This window comes from Ammospiza caudacuta, chromosome 5 (genome assembly GCF_027887145.1).
Source record: "Ammospiza caudacuta isolate bAmmCau1 chromosome 5, bAmmCau1.pri, whole genome shotgun sequence".
Classification (NCBI taxonomy): Eukaryota; Metazoa; Chordata; class Aves; order Passeriformes; family Passerellidae; genus Ammospiza; species Ammospiza caudacuta.
Genome location: NC_080597.1, coordinates 42,596,993 through 42,619,668, shown reverse-complemented (window position 1 = coordinate 42,619,668; position 22,676 = coordinate 42,596,993). Strand labels below are relative to the sequence as shown.

Sequence of the window (22,676 nt, the reverse complement as noted above, 5' to 3'; positions counted from 1 at the left end):
GTTGAAAGGGGTTTTTCTTCCAACTAAGTATCTGTAATAGACTATTAAAAATAACCTTGTCTAGAACCTGTGCACAGGATCACATATCCAGATCTTTCAAAGAAAAGAAAACAGTACTTATTTCAGACTCAAAGGCAGACATCTAGAAGAGAGGTTTCGTTTAAGCCAGGAAAATAAAGAAGAACTTACCACTGACAGTCATCATCATTACACGTGCCTGTTAAATCAAAGCGGCAGAAACACTGTTTTGGCTCAATCATATTGCTATACGTTATTGAACTGAGGTACAGCTTCTCCTTGGTACGGAAATAAGGACTAAACCTAAAATGAAACAGCAAATTATGGTCAAAAAGTACTCAAGGCAAGACAGCCGTTTTCTAAAAGTAATTAAAATCACTCGCAGTATTAAAACTCATTATTTCCAAATCCCTGCTACTAACCAAAAGCATCATTAACGTACAGGCTACAAACAAGGCAAAAACAAGGGCAAGAGGAAGGGAACAATGGAATACTTCTCAACCTAATTAAGTTTTCTTCTAGCATTCTCATCTCCTTTAGGTGCAGAACTTCATTAATATGAGAACAGGAGTGGAGTAAAAACCCAGTATGGAAAGCAAACTACTGAAAGTATATTTCAGTAGTTTATAGAAAATCTCATGCTCTAATCAGCATTAAGACCAACATCAAATAGAAGTGTAAAGATAATTGTTAAAGACTAACTTGAAGAAATAGTAGGGAAGAAAACATTTCAGCCTTAGAACACATAAACAAACAAAACCAGTCTTAGTCTAGCAGACTAACACTTCTTTTAAATCTTTAGCTGAAGTTTGACTACATCCATTTTGGGATTTCTAGCTCCTTCAGGAATTGACATCATAACCTACAAGTTAAAATGAATACTCCTGTAAAGATGGTTTTCTCCATCTTCTACTGCTTAAGTCCATAGCAATAAAAAAGCTGAAGCACATGGTAGGATACAACTTTTCCAGTTTAAATTCAACTTTTGTTGTCTACAATTTGACATGTAGGAACAAAGTTCTCTTTAGTCCAAAGACAGATGTGCCAAATTGATTACACTTGCAGCTATTACTGTCAAGTCAAGATGAATCACTGCGATTATGCCTCTTTCCAGTGAGGAGGAATCCAAAAATAGATGACTGAGCCAATTTTGACTCAGATTATGTAAATTCTAGCCAAGTTCAAAGACCGCATAACTGAAATATGCTTCTTGGATTTACACTGTTTCATACTAGATATAAAAATCCTGTTTTCAAACACTTAGCCGTGTTTTTAGTTTAGTTGTATCAAACAATGCACAATACAATGTAAAAGCAGCATATTGCACAAAACCAAAGGACATGTGCACAGCAGAAAAAAAAAACTGAATAAAATAATTCTATTTTCTAAACCAGGCAATATTGTTTAGGGATAGTCAAGTTTCTCACTAGGACTTGTCTTCCTGTACACATCTGGGTATCAAGGAAGAGCACTGAAGACCATATGAACAAGAACACACAAGTCAAAAAGCTGCTACAGTCTTCATACCTGTAGGATTTAAACAGCAGAAGAGGACTACGGTATGGTCCAAACGGAAATGGTTTCACTTCAGCTTGTTTACTTTGTGACGTAAAAATATCCACGTCCACTGAAATTTCCTAGGAAACAGATAAACAGATATACAGCAGCTGCTGGAGCACCTAATAACAACAAGCTTCATGTTTAATTGTACAACATTTACCTGACCACACAAGAGATCTTCCTTAGGCACAATACAGGCAGTACTTTTCATTAGCAGCTCTTTCAAGCTGTCAGCTTTAGCATAAAGTTTTTTCAGTTCATCAATATTCAATCCAAGGAACAGCTCGGGCTCCTCGGAAGCCTTTTTAGAAAGTTTGTTTATAGTTTCTTGTTTTGGAGTGTCCATGTGTTTTAAATTTGGCTTTGTAAAAGAATTCGATTCTCTGAAAGATCTCCTTCGTTCTCTGTTGGAATTAGACAAAACTTCATCATCAAAGTAATTTTCTTCACTGTCCAAAGTCAATTTGTCCTGTGTAAGATCATGAAGTGATGGCTGAGGTAATGCAAATTCAGATTCCTCTTCTACTTGAGGTGTGGTATTTGATTGTTCCTTGGTTTGAAGTGCACGGGCCTCCTTCAACTTCTGAATCTTTAGAGCATATTCATATTCTAGTTGCTGCAGTCGTTTTTTCTCTAGTGCAATCAATTCTGCTGAAGGCTTTTTTGGACTTGATGCAGGGGAGGTATCCAATTTCAACATTTTGCTTGGCTAAAAAGAGAAAAAAAAACCTCTTTATTTTAATTTTCTCATCTACTGATCTATTGACGGGAAGGAAAAACATAGCCAAAATACTTAACTCAGCGTTTATAAAAATGTATTTTAAACTCTCGCCTGAAGATTTCAACAAACAGCAGAAAAACAACAAAGGTTTGCCACAATTCAAGTGGCAGATCTGCATGTTTTGCAATAAAAATTACCCTCTATCATGTACAGAGAGGGAAGGCTTCAACAGAAGTTCTGGCCCAAATTAAAAGTTGAGCTATAAAACAAGTACCAAAAGTGATGTTGGGAGTAGAAGGACTAAAATTTAGAAAATTATTTTAGTCTTGTTTTTGTATATTTTGTTTTTCAAAACAGTATCAGATCCACTCTGCAGCAAGTTAGCTTGATAGTTTAACACAATCGTTGATGTCTACCAACAGAATTTTCTTTTTTCACAGCCACACAGCTCCTCTTATTACTTATCTATGAATGCCACTCCCCTAACATTGAAATGTAGGCTTTGAAGAGCTTTCTTCCTTAAATCATTATTGCCTTTTTTTTGAATTCTGAAAAATGAACAAAACCAATAAGAATATTCCCTACATTGTTTCTGAAATGCTTTCCTGAAATTCCACTTTAACTTTGTTAACCAAGATTTATAATCTTTTCCAAGTAGTTTGGTTTAAAAGCATGCTGACTTACACCAAGATGATCGTGCTCTAGCTTTCGTTTCCCAATTTCCTTACTTGCTACTGCTTTTGCTCGAGCAAGTTCTTCTCCGTATTTTAATGCCAGAGCTTTTTTCACTGTAACTCGTTGTTGAACTTTATGTATCTGAAAAAATAAAAATAAAAACTAAATACTACAGCAAGATGCAAATTTACAGATATGATCACATAATAAAATATAATTACATGGATTTAATGAGATATAATATAACTAGGTGGGAATTAGTAAGTAATTCCTAGAAAAGTCTACTGCCACCAAAAATCAGGCATCCCATTTTAAGATTTCCAACTCTAGGAAACAAGCATTTCAGAGTGCCAATTACATGTTCCTGAAGCCTCTTGAGAAATGCCTTGTTAGCATTCAAGATCTTCTCTGTTGCTTGTAGCTGTTCAGCCAGTTTGCTAATTTTATTCTCAGCAATTCGAACATTCTCTCTCTTCTTGGCCTGTTGTTGCAATAAATTTTTCAAGACAGACTCATCCTTTATCAACAGCATTCTGAAATAAAAAGGAACATACACATTTTTTCCAAAGGTAAACTACTTAGGGCAATTGCTGCTCCTCCAAAACCCCAGTTATTTAAGAAAATAGCTCTCCTAAGTCACAAGAAGACTACAAATTAAGCCTCTCCAAACAATCCTAATATTCAGAAGACAGTAAATACTGTCAATATATACAGCACATTTCAGCATCCCAAGTTCAGCATCTAAGTATAATGCAGAAAAAAACATTCTAGTTACAAGGACAGGGGAAGGTAAGCAAATGCTCTATCTTTAAGACTGTTTTTAATAGAATGACAACCAAAACACACATTCTTGCTTTCTGTTAAGTAACAACCTACTTCCATATTAGGGCACATACACACACTTCCAGATTACAAGCCATAATGTTATGGCACAGCAACAGAGTAGACAAATTACAAAAAATGCATCAAGGGAAGATAAACACTTAGATGGGTGTGGATAGAGAGAGGATGGAAGATTATTTTTCAGTTGATGACTGATCACAACCTAGTTTGTTCACAAGACCATACAGAAATAATCAAGTGGAAAAAGAAGCTGAGAAGAGGATGCAAAGCACTTCTACTTCCAATTACTTTGTAATTTGAAATTAAGGTGAGAAACATGGAAGAGGCATGCCAGAAGAGAAAAGCCATATTAGGTGGCACAAATCAATCTTGTCACTGAACATAAATACAGCTGAAAACACTTAGCATGACAAATCATACATAAAAGTTATCAAACACCTCTCTGGCAATACAACACAATTCCTTTTGCACAGCAATAGAATTAAAGGCTGATAGTTCCAAGACAACAGGAAAAATCATTCCTTGCTCTTTAAATGCTACACATTTGAAAATATTTTCTCTTGATCCTGTTAAGCAAAAGGTAGCACTTAGGACAGTAAAATGCATACCTGTTTTTCTTCAGCTTTGCTTCTGCTTCTGTGACTTGTTTGGTCACTACTGCTATTCTCCCAATTCCATCAACTTCACCATCAGAATTTGCAGGGGATGAATTGTTCTTCACTGGATCAGACTTAATTAAGCGCTGTTTCTCACGACTGAAACAAACGTCAAAAACAAAGCTGTTCAGTAGCCTCAACAATCATTTTCATGTGTACACCCATGAGTTTTTAAATTTTTGGAAACAGTAGCAGGACAAGATTTCGAGTTAAAAGAAAAAGTACTTTCCACAACTGCAATCAGTACTCTAAGTCAGTTCAAATCCCAGGATTTTCTTTAGACTTCTGTGTAGTCTTACCAAAAAACTGCATGGGGGGAAAAACCAGAAGGTGATGGCAAGGTTTTTAAACTCAGATCTTCCTTCAGGTTACAAAAGTAGACTAGTTAGCAAAGGGCTACAAATAAAACAGATTTTACATTAACAATTAAACTAAGATTACCTGGCAATCTCTTCTTTCAGAAGTCTGTACTCTATTTTCTTATCTTCTGGCAGAGCCTCTGGAGTTCTCATTGGATCATTCTCTTTTTCTGATTTTGGGGGAGCTTTGATTTTTGATGCCTGTTACAATTAGACTCAAGTCAGTACCAGTCACGCTAGATTAAAATACAGCTACCAAATAGTATTTATAAGAGGAATTTCAGGACTAACATAGCTGTTCAAGGCTAGTAAGATCTTTTAAGCCACTGTGTTTTTGCCTAACAATGCACTGAATTTTAATTGAAAAAAATCAAGCCAAAATATATTCCAAGTTCTATCCTCAGGACGGCATCTTCAACAAAAAAATTTTATTAGCTTGTGCAATCCAAATTACAATGTAGTTCTCCAGATGGGACTCTTAGCCTCTTCTGATGCAATTCAGTATTTCTTGACTGAATTCTAACGTTTAAATTCAATATACAAGGAAAAATAATTAAAGTTTTTAAAATTTTGACATCATTTACCTCAACATTTCTCCTTGCTTCTTTTATCATAGATTCTAGTCCTCCAAACACACTGCTAGTTGAGTTAGAGGGCTCTCCATCAGACTCACTGTCATCCGAGTCATTTAATGTAACGACAACGGACTTGTGTTTTGGAAGCTGGGGTGAGAATGCAAAAAGTTTTACAGTAAGAAAACAAAGTTAGAGACACAGGTATAATGGAAGACATACTTACAATAAGAGAAAAAGAACGTTAACTCCTTTTGTTACCACACACATCAATCCCACATTGTAAGAAAAAATAAGCATTTGTACATCTCCACAAGACAGTAATATTACACATAGTCTTGATATTGTAACATGAAAGTTACTCCAACATTTTCAACCGACTCCCAAGTATCTGCAGCATATTTATTGGTTCATGGTCAGAGCATACAAATATCAAACATCTAACTACTATACTTGATTAATTCATTTAATTGCAATTAAAATTATCATCATCTGTCATTTGCAAGGAATTTTTTCAAGTAACTGAGAGGTAACAGCCAATCAAATCTGCATTAGAATTGGTGGCAGACACGCCAAAACTCCCTCATCTTTCTGCTACGCAGCTGAGATGTCCCTTGTCCCACAGTTGTACTTAGTTGGTCTTGCAGTGAGCTGCTCAGGCAGTTTAATTGGAAAACACCATCAGAACGTAATGAATAGATGAAATCATGATTAATCACCTTTTGCCAACACAAATTTTAAAAGCTCACTGAAGATCAGGTGACTGCCAATTCCAGCACAAAAGAAAATGCAGAAACAAGCAGACAACCAAGATTAACCTCAAATGCTCTGGAGTTACAGCTTAGAAAAAAGTAACTTTTCTCACATTTCCAGGACTGCTCTTCTGATCTCCCACTGTAGATCTGGACAACTATAGCTATACATTACCCTTCATCTCAGAACAGAACCTTGTCAAAACTCTAGGTGTCTTTTAAAGCATTAACCCCGTTAAAAAGCCACCATTTTTTTAAATGAAAAATACTCAAATTTCCACAACCAGTTCTTTTTGATACTCTGGGCAATTCTCAAGATATGGGTTTTATCTACTACTGCTGAACATACTCCAGCTGCATCAATTTCTCACCACAACAGGATAGGCAGGTGAAGTTCCAGTTTATGTTGGTGCATAAACACTCCTCACAAACACTCTCTTCCAGCCACACTCATAGACATGCTAACTGACGTACACACCATTCACTGAAAAAATTCAACAACTCCTAGAAGGAAAATTACTTTTTCGCCACAGAAGTTAGTTTTCTAACCAATTTAGCATGTTAAGTATGTTCAGCAATGGGACTGATGCTCCAGACTCCCTTTAAAGGAAGGAAGACACCAACTGGCCAAGTGCAGGAGGAAAAGCAAGACTACTTCTGTTTTGGCAGTGGTGTCTGTGCTAGTCTGGATAAGAAAATACTTGAACTAGATTTACAATCTCTTAGTTCACTGTATGATGGCATATCTTGACACTCTCTTTAGCTATAAATTCTTGCCTCAAAGTCTTTCTAGAAGAGCATATGGATTGTCAAGGTGACTAATAATTCAAATGCTTAACTGAAGCTTCACTCTTCTGTGCTGTCTCACTAGAAAATCTAAGTCTGCTCTTTACTTAAACTGAGCTCAGTTTCAACTCATAGCCTTATTAGTAGGAAGCAGCAGTATTTCCTTACTGTGATCACTGCTCGTGGAAGCCTCGGTACTCTAACAAACTTTGTACTTTGCACCCGTGGCTGAGACACAGTATTAATACTGACAGCAGACAGATTACTTCTTGGCACAGGCTGCAAGTTGTCTGGAACAGGAGGGGAAGGTGGACCACTGTTACTTGATGTTTCCTAAAAAAAGAGAACAAATTATGGTCTTAAAAATGCACATTATACATAGCTGCTTTCAAAAGCATCAGTATAAATGCGACTGTTTCATACATGTCTTAGAACATGAAAAGGTGATTTAGCCAGACTACTGAAATGTACTAGACAAATGTTGCAATTCTGCAGTAATATCAAAAAGGCACGCAAGAGTAGGCCAGTTATTCACAGGTCAACTGCCAAAGATTCTTTAAGAAAGGTCAAAACTAGTATTTTTTCCAAAACCACAAGCTTAGCTTCTCACTCCAAGAGAAACCCTCAAAACAACAACAAAAAGTAGTGAACCTCTTCCAACATCTTTTCCTAAGAGGCTGAAACAAAGTTACTAGTCTTACTTTCTAAATGAAAAGTTCAAAAGTAATAAACATTTTCTGGCAGAAAACCCCCATTCCTTTGACTTACTCCATTTTCAGTACCTTGAAGTTTCATAATTCCTTCAGAAATAACAAAAAGGTACAATTTACAATTCCAGAATGGTTCTTGTAGATTGTTAAGCCTCTAGAAATGCAGCGTAATACCCCTGATAAGCCTCACTTACAGCTGGTCACACTGAAATTTTGGTCAGGACTGCCATCTAGAGGCTTACATTCAAAAAACAATAGAGTACCTCAGCTCTGAAAGCACGCTTGTTGGCTAGAGACTTGAGTAACTCTTCTCTTAAGAGCATCTCCTCCTCCTCTTCCTCATCAGCAAAGGGAGGTTTTGGTGGCTGTTCCGGCTCTTCAGGGGGAAGAGGGGGAAGAGGTGGAGGTGGCTCAAGAGAAACACAAGGAATACCCTCCATGTAAAGATGGCTCAAAGATGGTACGGGCTGAGAAAAGAAAATAAAACAAAGGTTTGAAATGTGGAAATTACTACCCCTTTATGATTACTTAGCAGAGGTTGAGACTGAGATCATTCCATGATTTAGAAGTAATTTAAACTGTGTCCTTTTAATTAACATTCAAACTACACTTACATCCCTGTCAAAGGCTGTGATTGAACAGTAAGTTATTTCTCACAGAGGTTAATGGAAGCAACAAACTTAGATTTAGATAGCAGAAGCTGTGGAGAAATACAAACTAAATCTAAGTGAGACTCTGAACCAGAGGTCATTTAGCCAGAGAAATATAGTTGACCAGCACTCTTTAAACAGTTTTATGGAAGTGTCTTAGCTAATACAATAACAATTTCCCTTAGTCGAAAGTTCAGAAGCTGTCATGAGAAGAAATGGTATCTTTCTATCGCTTTTCTGACAAGAGTAACAATCATTCACTGAAAAAAAAAGGGTAATGAAAAAAACTGCACTAATTGAACTTCATGTGGACTCTTAGGTGAGAAAACAGAAAACACAGTCTAAAGGCACAAAGCTGGAATGACTGATGAGCTGTATGTCTTGGCTTTTCCACCCTCTAGGTAACAAGTCAGAGATCAAGCCTATCTACCTACCTACGTGGCCTAGAGATAAGGGGCAAAGTTGCCTTGTGCTAATAGTTCCAATTCATTCTTTTTCCTTATGTGCTTCAGACAATTTTGTTTTTGTATGAAAAAGCACAGCTCTAGCAATGAAGTGAATTTCAATTCAATAGGGAAAACCTCCATTAACCAACAACTGCATCAGCCAAGAGGCAGCTGAAATAAAGACTTGAAAAAGCAACCACAAGTCTAAGAGATAGTTCAAGGGAATCATTAAACAGAGTATAGTACCCAAACCAGAATCTAAATTTAATCCTAGCTTTAGCATTAGAAATTGGATACAAAATGAGAATTATCAAGGTTACTTACTGGAATTGGAGGAGGTAGCGGCAAGGAAATTGGTGGTACTGGAGGTGGATAATATCCTCCTATTGGACACTCAAAGAAAGGAGGTTGAACTGGCGAAGAAGCTGTAATTAAAATACTGAATGTAAGATATCTGGCAGGTATTTATTAAACAACAACTCATGCTTTATGCTTCAACTGATCTAATGGAGCAGAAAGAGAAACATTTTTACAATGCACTAATTTCAAAGGCAACACCAAGCACAGCACAGTGCCTTTTTTTACATGTATGTGTATTTTTTAAAAAGCGTAGTTACATTTTCTTTTTCTGTTTTATATACAAAATGTAAGTACAGCCAACCAGTACTGCTAAGGTAATGCAGGCCTCAAACTGAATTTAAATTGCAAGAATTTACCTTCTCAAACAAGATATCTCAGTAGCCTGGTTACAGGCTACCAAAAACATAACACAACACAAGGTAGGACAGAAGCAGACAACAAAGCACTACTGATAAATTCTGAAACATTGAACAAGAAATTGAGATGCTTTATCAAGAGAGATTTGTGTAGTTTGTACATACAAAATAGCAGGTGCAGTATTTTAACAAAGTAATGCATAAGGAAGGCAGACAAGAAAGGAGAAAAAAGAAGCAAAAAAAAGAGAAAAGGGTGGAAGATGAAAGGCAAGAGAAAAAAGTATCCAATCAAGTACTATGCTTAATGAAGTTTTCTCAACTCTCCATATGTTGACATGGAACACAGAAACCCAACTACCTTAAATGCACCTCAGACTCAAGAGTCAATAAATCATTTAGGCCTGAAGAGACTTCTGGAAGGTATATGATCCAGCACAAGTGACCAAAGCAGGGCTGCCCCCAAAGTCAGGTTGTCAAGTTCCAGGTATATTTGACCACGGAGATTCCACAACATTTAAACCTGTGCTAGGGTTTGACTATCTTCTCTCTAAGCAGAATTTGTTTTGTTACAATTTAAGTGTTGCTACCTGTCCTTCTGCTGCCATTTGACAGATGAGTTTGGCTCTGTCCTGTCTGCAACTACCCACTAAGTAGTTGAAGACAGGAGCAAAATCCTTCCTTAGCCTTCTCAACACAAACGCAGCTTTCTCAGTCTCTTTCTGTAAGCCAAGCGCTCCAGTGTCTTGATGAACTTTATCAAAAACAAACCTGAAACAGTTTTCCTTAGTCATAAAGGTCTTTTGCTAGGCTCATTGTAGAATGTCACTCTCTCCTACTGTGAAACCAGAAAACTGGCCATCTCATCAGTGATTAACAGGCCCCTCCAGACAGTGACCCACAACAGTCACAGTGCCACAAACCAAGTTATGGCTTGCCTGTGACCCAAAGCCATACTGCCAACCCATTTGTCACTCAATGTCCACTGGGACCCCCAGGCCCTTTTTTTGCTGCTGTCTGTCCAGTCAACACCCTGCACAGGCAACTGGGAAGATACAAGCATAAACCTACAGTACTCCCATGAGAAAAATACACCCTGAAGAAAAAAAATCCCACTACAGCCGAGATGGAAAGAGTCAGTGTTAAGACAATTAGCTCACCTTAAAATGTTATTTCTATAATGCAGACAGCTCAAAACACTTTCTTTCTAGAACAGTGGCTTATTTCCTACATTTTACCTATTTTTACCAACCACCATATAAGAAAACTGTAAGTCTTACCTGGTGAGTTAGTTTCACTGTCTGTATCCATAGCAACTTCATCATAATTATCATACTGATATATGCCTCCTGCACTCTCTGTAGATTGCTTATCCAAAGACCATCTCAAGTCTGTATCTGATGACTAAACACACAAAAATGTATTTTATTTACCTGGTCTTACATCATTATTTCAGAGTAAACTACTAAGAAATGAATTCTGAAAGAAGGCACTTAGAATTTTTTCTTCTAATTGATTTATAAATACCATTTACTTATCTCGTACAAGAAGAAGAAACTGAATATTACTTTTAATCAAATCCGCTGCAAGTAGCAACTAGAGAAATCCACAGGCAGTTTTAAAACTGTATCTCTTCCAGGATGATGGGGTGGGGGGTGTTATGATACATAGAAAAAAAATTTAAATACCTTTTAGGTTATTATATATCTGGTAAATGGACATGGTTATATATTTCTGAAGATTGCAAGTGAATTAAATGCTTTATTACTTCTGGTAATCTGCCATGACGACTAGCAAGAATGCTTGAATTACCCTTGCCAGAAACAACTCTCAGGTGAAGAATCTTTTTATTGTCCCAGAAGGAGCCACATGCCACACTGAGACAAACCCAGAGACAATCATAAATCAGACTGTTTTAAGATCTCCTAACACTGTATGGATGCCAATCAATGCTCAGGACTGAAAACATGCAGAACACCTAGGTACGACTTCTCAGACTCCGTAACTTGTATCTTTCAGAGGCATACAGAAGACATTTTGGTAGCTTCCAGAATATCAACTGTTTGCAGTCAAACATCTTTAGTCTCCATTTTCCACTCAGTATTAATATAACTATGACTCTTCTACAACATGACCTCAAACAGGGAGCCTCAATTCCCTTAGATGCTGTTTCTTCTCACAGCATTAGTGGCTCCAAGCACTTGAAGCATGCAGCAGCTCCAGTGGCTGCATTGCTTCCAGGCTGTAAGAATGAATGCTACAGAAACAGTAATTTTTTTCTGTAATGTACCAGTGTTTTAGAGACATTGGCATTAGTTACTCAAGTGCCTTTTGCTAATCTCAATATGAGAAAACAAGAACAGCCACGACGATAGCACGATGACCACTGCACTAACTCTATCACTTGATCAATTTGACACTATGTAAAGTAAAACTAATTATCTTTGGTCTTGGTGTATCTTATGTCTCAACAAAATAGATTAAATACTACATTGAAAAAATACTACAAAGCAACATTGACATTTTGAAAGAAGCAACTCACTGAAGTTGTATACACAGAAAAAGTCTAAAAATGTGAAGAAGAAAACCTTGAAATCTAAAAGAAAAAAGCCAAAGAAGTTTCACTAATTGGTAATTGTTAAATTATAGGCTGCTCTTTGATCACTATGTTCAAAATGTCTTTAGGAGAAAAATGGTTTATCATTGACTTGCAAAGGTACAACTCATAGAAAACTGATTTTCCAAATCCAAGAGGAATGTTTCTCTAGCATGGGATTAAAACACTGTGAACACTGCAGTACATTGAGCTTTTCTTGCTCATATTTTGATTATTCTAGGAGTGGGGGAAGCAGGGAGAAGGACAGGGGGATTCAGAAAGGATAGTGACACAAAACCAGGTGAAGAAAGACAAATCATTCATGAATCCTAAATGTAACACCAGAACACCATGTAAGAAATTTCTTACCCTGCTTCTTGATCTCCTCTTTCCTCCAACTAGCTTCATAAATCGATTGTACTGCTCTTCCTGATTTGAGAGGTCCCTAATCTTTCTTATTTCTTCTTCTCTCTTTCTTCTCTCCTCCTCTTCTTCTTGTTTCCTCTGGTCTTCCTCTTTCTGCCGCCTGTCTAGCTCCTTTTGCTGCTGCATCTTCTTTGAGGTCTTTGTCTGTTGCTTCCTCAAAGTTTGCTTGCCTTTAAATAAAGAAGTTTGTGATTAACACTATCTTACCTAATTGGTTCCACCTAATCCTAGATTCTTCAAGAGCTTTGAGTAAATGTGAGAGTTTAGAATGACTAAAGGCTCATTGCTCACATTTGCTTTTTTTTTAGGCCATGCCATTGACAGTCATTTCAGTAACATCAAACTTATTACCTGTAGTACTAGGTTTTTTTGTTGAATGTGCTTTTGTACTGGTTTTGATTTTCTGTGTTACACTTTTCATTTTTGTTAATTTTTCCTTGCTTTCCTTCATCACCTGTTGTTCTTTTTGCTGCCATTTTTTACTAGCAGACTGAAGTGCAAGAAGCCTAAGTTGCAATTCAGACATCTCCTCCTCATCATCAAGCAGCTTCTTGAGAAGAAAACAGAAGAAAGGACAAGACAAAAAGTCAAGAAACATAATTTAGCAACTTTTTTATTTGCAAGGTCTTTTGGAATCTTTCCCCAATATTTTTACTAAAAGAAAGCTCAAAATGGTGTAATTTATTAAAAATTGACAGTTCCTATTACTGTAATGCTTCTGGACTGCCATTTGGAAAAAGCTATCAAGTACGATAATGCAATCATGCCTCATCTATTGAGGAATATTTTCTTACCTTTTCTGATGCAACATCTGAACTGCTAAGCTTTCGCACTGATGTTTGCTCTTTGTCTTCTGTACCTTCCAAGAGAAAAATACCATATTTTTGAACAAGCTGTTTCTCCTGAGACAGAGCTACATTAAAATGATACATGAATTTTAATCTACATACAACCATATTTTATCAGTATCACTGATACACAGTATAAAACAACAGCAGTGGTACATGCAAGATCACATGAACAAACATTCATATAAATTTGGCATGTCTGATAAAATCATGACTCCATAAGCCTAAGGCAAGACTTGTCATTTCTTAGTAAACCTATCTTAAGGTTCACATGTACTTTGTCAGAAAAAGAAACAGAAAAACAGATTTGCAAACAAGGGGAAAAGAAGACTTCTTGTCATGTGTTTTATACCCCATCTCGTATCAGCTGCTGTCCTGAGCATCTCATATTTCCCTGGCAGCTATTTTGAGTAACTGGTCATTCTTTTGCAGAATTAAATATAAAGGCCCAAAGCTGCAGTAAGAACACACTTCCTTCATTTCACAGCAAAGGCAAACAGAAAAAAGATATTGTGAAATGAATAGTGGAAACTAATAGTACAGCACTGTTTTTCCATAAATATTTAGGTGCTAAAATATTAATTTCTTAGACATCACAAAATATATCCAATTTTCATAATGTACATATAAACACATATATTGACAAACTATATTTTACACATGTATACATAATGCTGTACATATTGCAGTATTACATAATTTATTATAGCAAATAGTCAGTAATATAATTGGCTGAAAATAGTTATGCATTTTTATATAACCATCCATGCTTATAAGCATCAAACAAAGGAAAAACTTCAGAGTAAGAGCAATATAGCAAAAGAACTCCAAGCTTCTCTAAATTTTCTTTCCTCAAAGGAAGATTCCTTCCCATTATTCAAAATGGTGAAAAATAAACTCCAATTCTGTACAGCTTTAACCTTTCCTAGCATTTCATAAAAACTACATTCAGAAAGGCACTGTTTAAAGTACAGCAATATCTTATAAGTAAACAAAAATGAAACTTTAAAAATGCAGGTCTTCCTCTTTGCACAAGCATGCCTTTTTTAAAAATGCACTTACAAAAAAAAAAAAGAAGAGTAATATCTAATACCCATATGAACTAGAGAAAAACTTTTAAGAAGTTAGTATAGTTATGTGAAGTTCCTAACCATCCACTTCACAGGATGAAAGTAGGAAGACAGATAGTACAGTAGGTTTTTTTATGCAAGCACACGAAGGGACATTCTATACAAATACAAATGCTCTTTCAAACCAGAAGGGGACACAGGCACATGGACACAACAGGCTAATGCACAACACGGGAAGTAAAGTAGAGAATATTGTCAAGCCTGTCAGAGGACCTGAACCACAAGGTTCAGGGAACCACAGAAAATTAATATAACAGACTGAAACTTCCCTAAGTTTTACGACAATTTCCTCAATTTTTGCAAGCCTGCAGAAACACCTAGTACAGTATTTAAAAAAACATAAAATATGAAAACCAAATTTTGCTTATTTCCCAATACATGTAGGAGGTATTGCGGCAGTAAAGAGATTAATGTAGCATATATTCACTTAATGCACATGAATCTGCAATAACTCCAATTAGCTGAATTTTTCTTTGGAAGCCTGCCTTACATTGTCATAATCATATATAATCTGTCTGCTTTCAGATCATTCATATATCATAGATTTGAAAATCATGCAAAAATTAAATGCTTTTAATTTGCGTATTACGGCATCTATTTTTCACTATCATATCAACTGTATTATCAACTTTTTAAGTTTGGAAACTGGATTTTTGAGACTATTTTGCTTTTTAAACAGCTTTTTTACTCCTGTCCTGCTATGTACTCTTCCCACAGACTACTAGTTTTTCTTTTATTACCAAAATCAGTTTTATTCATGTGTGTCAATAAAATCTGTATGACCTCTTAAAGAACACCAAAAAACACTATTATTAATGGGAAACACACAAGGGGGAGAAACTACCCAGAATGAGGTGGTTTGACTGATAATTATCAGTTTTCTCTTTTGTTTTCTTTACAAGACCTGTCTTGTTTCTGAAGTCATACATAAATCATTCTGACTTTTAGTGCTCCTAGTCCTACCTTTCTTCATATTCCATACTCCTGCCAATTACTCACCTGCATTCTTAATCAATCCATTAACTACTTTGTCTCTTCCCACTCAAATTGACAGTTTACACACACTGGCAAATTAGTGAACACCAGATGACAAGTGATAGCCCCAAGCACCACCCTCAACCACAGCAATCACTTACTAGAACGACATGCAGCTTATGTCAGCTGCCTTATTTTGCTGCAGACTTAGAAGTAAGCTCTCAGTACAGGCCAGGTGGACATGATCACTTGTTTTTCAGTAACTGGCTAATGCAGCTCAGCAATTACCCTTTTTAGTCAGCAGCCCTGAACTATCTTAGACAAGACATTAATATTCTACCCTTGAGCTTCATTTTGTCTACAAATCCTTTCCATTTCTGGCCTATGATTTCTTGACTACTCGTGAATACCAACAATGATCAAAGTAATTCTTGTGAAAATATCTTATGGTGTTAATAACACCAAGGTTGTAGGTTTGATCCCTGTGTGGGACATTAACTTTTAAGCGTCAGACTTGATGATCCTTGCCTTCCAACTCAGAATACTCCGTGATCCTCATCTTACACTTTAACTAACATCTTACATCTTACACTTTAACTAACACAAAAAGGTGAAATGCAGAAAAAGGGGTCTCTAAATGGTCTCTTTTCAGCTAAAAAACCCCACATTTTGCTTCTGCAGAAAAGAAACAAGGCAAAAGCAGAAGTAAAACTTTCAGTAGACAGTCAATGATTTCTGCTGTGAGCAGCAATTAAAACCTTCAAGTCTTGTCCTCATGCTTTCTGCCAAACAATTAAAGAAAACTCATTGTTTAAAATACAAATCCAAAGTAAAACATGCTTCCAAACATGTTTATGTAATTCAATGAATTAAAAAACACAAGAGTTAAGTACATTAAATCTTTAACTTGTAACTTCTAACATTTTAATTAAAGTTCTGCCCAACAACTAATAAATACAATAGGTAACACTGATGCCTTAAGTTTTTAGCTTTCATATTTTTCAGATTCTGTACTGCCTTAGTGTGCAACTGTGAACTTCATATAAAGAGTTAGCAAGTTGTCATCACAGTTCAGTTAGACAAAACAATCCTTTTCCAGCTTGAGAACCAAGGACACCATTGCAGCTTCAGGCCCAAAAAGTGTAAACAACAGCAAATTGAGGAGAGCAATCTGGGAGGATGGGGCTTCAAAATCTGAAGCTGTAATTGGACAATTAACCCCAATTCATAAATGGACCAAAAATAAAACTTAACACTTGGGACCAAGCGTCCATCTTAGGTGGAGCCACAGCCTGGCTCTTGTACTGCCTAAAGTGCATCCTTTGAAGGCCTTTTTAATAAATACCTACTTTATTCCTTTAATACTGTCTAGCCCCTGTTCCAGGTAGCCTCACAAGGCACCAACAGCTAAAATAACTTTACAAGTATTTCTTTACCTTGGCCAGATTCTGTTGCTTCAGATTTTTGCGAGGACTGCTTCATTCCTTCTTTGCCTTTTTTCAATCTGCTCCTCTCAGCTGGAGTAGGCAGTTTTTGTCTGAGAGGTTTCAGTTCAAATGCCTGAAAGCCCATAACCGGATTTTTCTCCTCAGGAGGTCCTTCTTTTACAGAGTTCGTTTTAATACTGTCATTTTCTACAGTTTTTTGGTCCTCAGTGTCCACTGTTTTTTCACCATCTTGTTTTTCATTTTCTTCCCTGTTGCTCAAAGCCAGTCTTTCATCTTTATTAATGTGTTCAAGTTCTAATTGTATCTGCTTATACTTCAAGAGAAGATCCTCAAAACTTTCTTCCACAGAGCTTTCATTTTTAGAAGAGTGGTTCTGCTTTCTAGATGGGGACCTTCCAAAAGTTTTAGCTGAAATACGGGTCAAGAAATTCAAGACAAGGACTTGTATAATCTTAAAACAGTACCGATATTACCACTGAAGACCAACTAAGACAAATGTAACTTATGACCATTCTCATATATTTTACCTTAAGGCTAGTTTGAAAAATATTCTGAATAAATACAAGCAGCATGCAAAAGCTGTAGCCATTATTACATACTGACAAACATTTTTCTCAAACTGACAATTTCAAATATCCTACTTATGACAAGAAGCTCATGAATTGCTAAGAAGTCTCATCTCTTACTCACACAACCCTCCTGGAAACAAGCTATAATGTTGACATGGTTCTCTATCATGGAAAGTCAAGCTTCCAGAATTCAGAGTACTGACTTGCCATCTCACATTCTGGAAAAGACAGGTTAAATTCTTTCTTACTCATTTTAGACTTCCATAAAATGCCACATCTAGCCAATACTAAGCCCATAGCACAATTACACACTGCAGTAAATACAGTTCAGCAAATCAGGTAAGGCAAAGAAGAATCCATGAACAACTGAAGGGAATAAAAAAAAGTAACAGACTTGAAACCAAAACATTCAGAAATGCTGAAGACAACTGACAATTACTAATTACTCAGAAAAGTTTACCAATGAATGTTCAAGGCAAGCAGTGGAAATATTCTTAGGCACCGCCATCCATAACAAAAGTTGCCACTATTTTGTCACTATCAACTCCTCTCACCTTAAGCTGACCCTCGAAAACGATCATGTAAAATAATCATGCTCAAGGGGAAATCTTTTAGGATACCAAGTCAGGTTTTACTCATTTGACTCACAGTATCAACCCCACTGTGCTAACAGCTGACTCACACACTCAGTTACACAAAACGCTTTTTGAACAACATCATCTCTTAAAACAATAAACAGAGTAAAACCAGAGGCTAAAATAGGTGTCCTCTGAATGCAGACATACTGAATCCAAAGGAAAACATACTTGTCTTCTGCTCTCAACAAGCATCGACTACTTGGATGTTTCTCTGTGTTAAGTTCTAACATTAGTATGAAGAATCTCTAAGTATCCAGCAAAAGCTACTTCCGTAATACCGGGAAATGTTTTGCTTTACAGTGCTTTCTCAACTGTCAGCACAAAAAGCAGAAACCTGCAAAGACAAACCACATAAAATCCAAAAAGCAATCAAAACAGTCTATAAATATGTTTAAAATGCTAAAAGCTGTATGCAGTATAACACCAAATTATGCAATAAGAATATCTGCTGAATTCCCTTCCAACACATATCTACTTCCAAAGAACCAGCTACGTTCGCAATTTTGTAAGTCACAAGGAATTCTGAAGCTAATAAGTCTAACTGCTATTTGCTATTGGAATACTTAAGTAGTTTCCAAAGTCATCTGGAGATGGATAACAAGACAGTTTTGAGATTTTTTTTTTGTGCTCAAGATCATACAATTGCTAGAAGCTCCCACCAGAAATTCTGTGGTTCACATATGTAGAAAAAAGTTTTTTAGCGCTTTTACACATAGAATGCAAGACTCCATTAAGTGCTGTGAAAGGCAGACAAGCATGTACAAATTGAAACAACTGTGCTTCAACCAACTCAAGAGAAACTTCATCCAAGAACCAGAAAGAAGAAACTGGGAGTTAGAAATGAAGAAAAATGTACACTGCAAAGAATTCAAAATTCAATGGAAACAGGAATTTCCATAACAGTTCTGTATTTCAGACTCAAATTCCACAATTCTCTATGCAAGAATTCCTGAAGAATTACTATATAACAGCTTAACATTAAAGTTGCCAAGAATTGAAAGGGAAAAGCCTAATAAAAGCTAACATCCAAAAAGAGTAACAGGAATTCTTTAAGTGCTCTATCTTAAAGAATGTCCCTTATTCCACTTACATATATATTCCTATAAAACATGGTGCAAAGCACAAGTTCCAAGGATAAATCAAGTAAACAATCCCTGTCTTACCAGACTGTCATGGTTTACCCCCCTCAGCAACTTATTACCACACACTCTCACTCCTCCCTCCCTTCCATGGTGGGATGGGGAAAGAACTTGGAAAAGGGAAATGTGGGTTGAGGGAACATGGACTGATAAAAGAACAATTTAATAATGAAAAGCAAGTAAAATAGTAATAATAATGAAAATGGAGATAACAAAAAGAGTAGAATAACGCCCAAGGAAGGAGGGTGATACACAATACAACTGCTCACTACCCACTGAGAGATGCCCAGCCCAGCCCCAGGCAGCAAGCAGTGGCTCTCAGCTAGCTCCCCACAGTCTATACACTGGGCATGGCATTCTGTGGGATGCAACACCACTTTGGCCAAGTCTGGGTCTCAGTTTTGCACACTACCGGCCTCTTGTGCAGCTCCTCACCGGCACAGCATGGGACACTGGAAGTCCATGACTTAGTGCAGGCACTTCTCAGCTAAACACACTTCTCAGTGTATTATTAACATTATTCTCACATTACACCCAAAACACCACACCGTACCAGCTACTAAGAAGGCCAAAATCAGGACTCAAGACACTTAAAACATTTTATTTTCCAGAGGGAACTTCAGATACCATTCCAGGCCACAAGTCTCCTTGTACCAGTTGATATGAAAGTCTCCTCTGAAGTCACATGCCAATGAACTACAGTGGTACTCCAGTAATGTTACCAACATGGAGGTACCTTAGTATTGATTAATTCTCTAAAGTTGACTGTATTAGGTGGCAAGGAAGTTTAAAAAAACAGGAAGTAACTCATATTGAGGGAAAATCATGGACCTTCCTTAACTATATGATCCATAAACAATTGAATGGTCAATTACTAAAGAGCAAGAGTAACAGAACATCCTCCATCTACCACGTTTCAACAGATGTTTAAATCTTAAGTGCCAAGAACAAGAACACTTCCAACATCGTCATTTTCTACTTTTGGTTTGAAAATGGAATTATTCGTTTCGGAATCTCTTTTAATTAAAAGACAGAAGGAGACTGCATCAGTCTCATTAAGAAACATTACAAGTTCTGTTTTGGACAATCTCCACACTTGTCCTGCTAAACTCCTTATACAGAAAGTAACAACCTCCAGGTAGTCAGAGCACCACTACAAAGAGACTTGAAATCTATTTTCAGCATTAGAATTGTCTTACTGTGAAACCTTGGGCAAATCACATCTTCACTTGCCTCTCAGGATAAAACCCTTCAATGAAAGGCTCCAATGAAGCCTTCAATAATGCCATAATTTGAGACGAAATAAAATCATCTCTATTGCTAATTTACACATTCCATCTATATTTAAACAAATAAATATTAATGACATAAATAATAATCTTGTATCTAAAACAAGATTCAAGAGACCCAAGAAATCAACCCATGCAAATTTTGGTTCTAGCAAAAACACATCCTTTGACTATTGACATGAAGGACAATAGAACACTGTAAAATTCTGGAGAATAGGATTTAACCACTATCTCCCTTGCTCACTGCTTTTACACTCATCTACATTTTCAGTAAGGCAACAATGCAGTCACATCAAGTAACCAGGTGCCCTAAGCTACACTCAGCATCAGTTCTTTACTTCCTCTAGCAGAGAAGAAAAATTAGGCAAGCTTTTCCCACCACTTTTGCAATTCCTGCTCTGAAAAGCACAAAATATCGGAATTCTCGTAATGAATCACCTAAACTCTTAAGATAAATCAGTGGAGAAAATCCTACAAGAAATGGTGGGTACGGCTTTCATCTGAATGCCCATACAAACTACAATTTGTGTGTGCAGATCCACTCCAGCTTAGCTAAAACTGACTAAAGCTAAACCTATGTGTAATAGCCTCTGAAGAGATGAAAGTGAAAATGAAAAAAACACTAGATCCTTCATTGCCCAATACAGTAAATTAACAAGCTTAGGGTTCTATCTTTACAATTGTGACATTAATTATACATATTAAAATTGCCTGACCAAAGACTGACCCCACTTTACAATATTCGCACTTGGGGCTAGAAAAGCAGCCGCCCGAATCCAATCGACAAAAGCTTCCTTTCAGGCTATGCTTTTCCTTTTTCCCTACACCCGACGGATCGGCCAAGCCGCCAGCTAGGCCACGGCTGTAATCCGACTTCCCAGCAGCCTCTCCTTAAGCAGGGCCGGCTGCCCCGGCCAATCCCCAGGATTAGCTTTGGAGCTTCCCTCTCCGTTAGCGCTGCGGGAATCCCGCTGCCAGCGCGGAGGGAACCGCGTCCTTCTCACGGCCACGTAGCGCGGCGCGGCCCCACCCAGGCCCACCGCAGCAGCACGGGCCCCCCGCCCCGCTCACGTCCCAAGGATACATTTCCGAGGCGAGGGCTCCCTCCAGCCCTGGCTGCTGCTGAACCCGGCGCCGCCTCCCCCTCCGGGCGGCCTCCCGGGAGGGTTGCCCGGCCGATCGCTGCAGCCTCGGCTCCGGCCCCAGCGCCCACCGCCCCGGTAGGGCCGGCCTCGGAAGCGGAACCGATCCAGGGCGTTGTGGCTGCGCTCCCAGAAGGAGAGCCGGGGGCCCGCGTCGGAGTGCGAGCCCGGCGGCATCCGCGGCGCCGGCGGGTGGGAGCGGAACGAGTCCTTAGGCCGGTAGCCGCCGTGGCCGTGCACGTGTCCCGTGTCGGGCGGAGGCTGGTGCCGCGAACGCGGGAAGGGCCGCCCGGGGGAGGACATGGAGCCGCTCCCATGGAGCCCGGGGGGCGGCCGGCGCCTCGAGTACGGCCTGCTACTGCTGCTGCTGCTACCGCCGCTACCGAGGCCGCCGGCATGCTCGGAGCCGCCGCCATAGGGCCCGAAGCCGTTGTTGTCATCGTCGCTGATCTCGCCATCCTCCAGCTCCCCTTCCTCCTTCGGGGAGAGCCCGCTGGGGTCGGGCGCGGCCGCCGCCTCCGCGGCCGCCATGGGCCCACGACAACGGTCTCGGCGCGCCCTGCGGCCCCTCGGCTGGCCCGCGCGGACTCTCGCGAGACCACGCCCCGTCCCTCCCGCTTGGGAGGAGACAGAGCCGAGATGCGTAAGAGAAGAAACGGCTCCGGGAGACGCCCCTATTGCGGGGTATCCTGGGTAATGTAGTTCTCCACTCGGGGCGAGCCCGTGCAAAGCACGGCCGAGGGACGCCGGCGCCTCAACCAATCGCGCAGCGGCGGCGGGCGGCGAGCGCCAATGGGCGCGCGGCCCTCCATGTTGGTAGGGGAGCGGGTGGGGAGGAGGAGGCCGCCATCTTATCGAAGGGCATGGCATTGCGTGGGAATGGAGCGGTGGCATGGCGGCGGGCTGCTGTGCCCTGCCCTGCCCTGCCCTGCCCTCCGGCGCAGGATGATCAGTGGCAGCTTCCTTTAGCGCCGTCCCGGCTGCGGAGGCTTGTGCCTCCTGGGTGCTGATTGCA

The 22,676-nt window shown here is 38.7% G+C and overlaps 1 protein-coding gene across 4 annotated transcripts in view; it reads right to left on the bottom strand.

The window, feature by feature from the left end:
- ZFC3H1 (zinc finger C3H1-type containing) overlaps positions 1 to 22,192 on the bottom strand; it is a 42,159-nt gene extending 19,967 nt beyond the window's left edge. The window contains exons 1-17 of one of the 4 annotated variants that reach the window (XM_058805206.1): positions 21,604 to 22,192; positions 16,873 to 17,292; positions 13,278 to 13,342; positions 12,835 to 13,033; positions 12,427 to 12,653; positions 10,742 to 10,865; positions 9,073 to 9,173; positions 7,916 to 8,119; positions 7,111 to 7,275; positions 5,417 to 5,554; positions 4,915 to 5,033; positions 4,426 to 4,572; positions 3,333 to 3,507; positions 2,984 to 3,115; positions 1,739 to 2,287; positions 1,546 to 1,655; positions 190 to 321 (exon numbers count right to left, since the gene is read on the bottom strand). In XM_058805206.1, coding sequence (XP_058661189.1) covers positions 190 to 321; positions 1,546 to 1,655; positions 1,739 to 2,287; positions 2,984 to 3,115; positions 3,333 to 3,507; positions 4,426 to 4,572; positions 4,915 to 5,033; positions 5,417 to 5,554; positions 7,111 to 7,275; positions 7,916 to 8,119; positions 9,073 to 9,173; positions 10,742 to 10,865; positions 12,427 to 12,653; positions 12,835 to 13,033; positions 13,278 to 13,342; positions 16,873 to 17,292; positions 21,604 to 22,192 — 3,596 coding nt within the window. The remainder of the gene's footprint in view (positions 1 to 189; positions 322 to 1,545; positions 1,656 to 1,738; positions 2,288 to 2,983; positions 3,116 to 3,332; positions 3,508 to 4,425; positions 4,573 to 4,914; positions 5,034 to 5,416; positions 5,555 to 7,110; positions 7,276 to 7,915; positions 8,120 to 9,072; positions 9,174 to 10,741; positions 10,866 to 12,426; positions 12,654 to 12,834; positions 13,034 to 13,277; positions 13,343 to 16,872; positions 17,293 to 21,603) is intronic. The other 3 variants (XM_058805207.1, XM_058805208.1, XM_058805209.1) reach the window with 3 other exon arrangements.
- Positions 22,193 to 22,676: the final 484 nt, after the last annotated feature.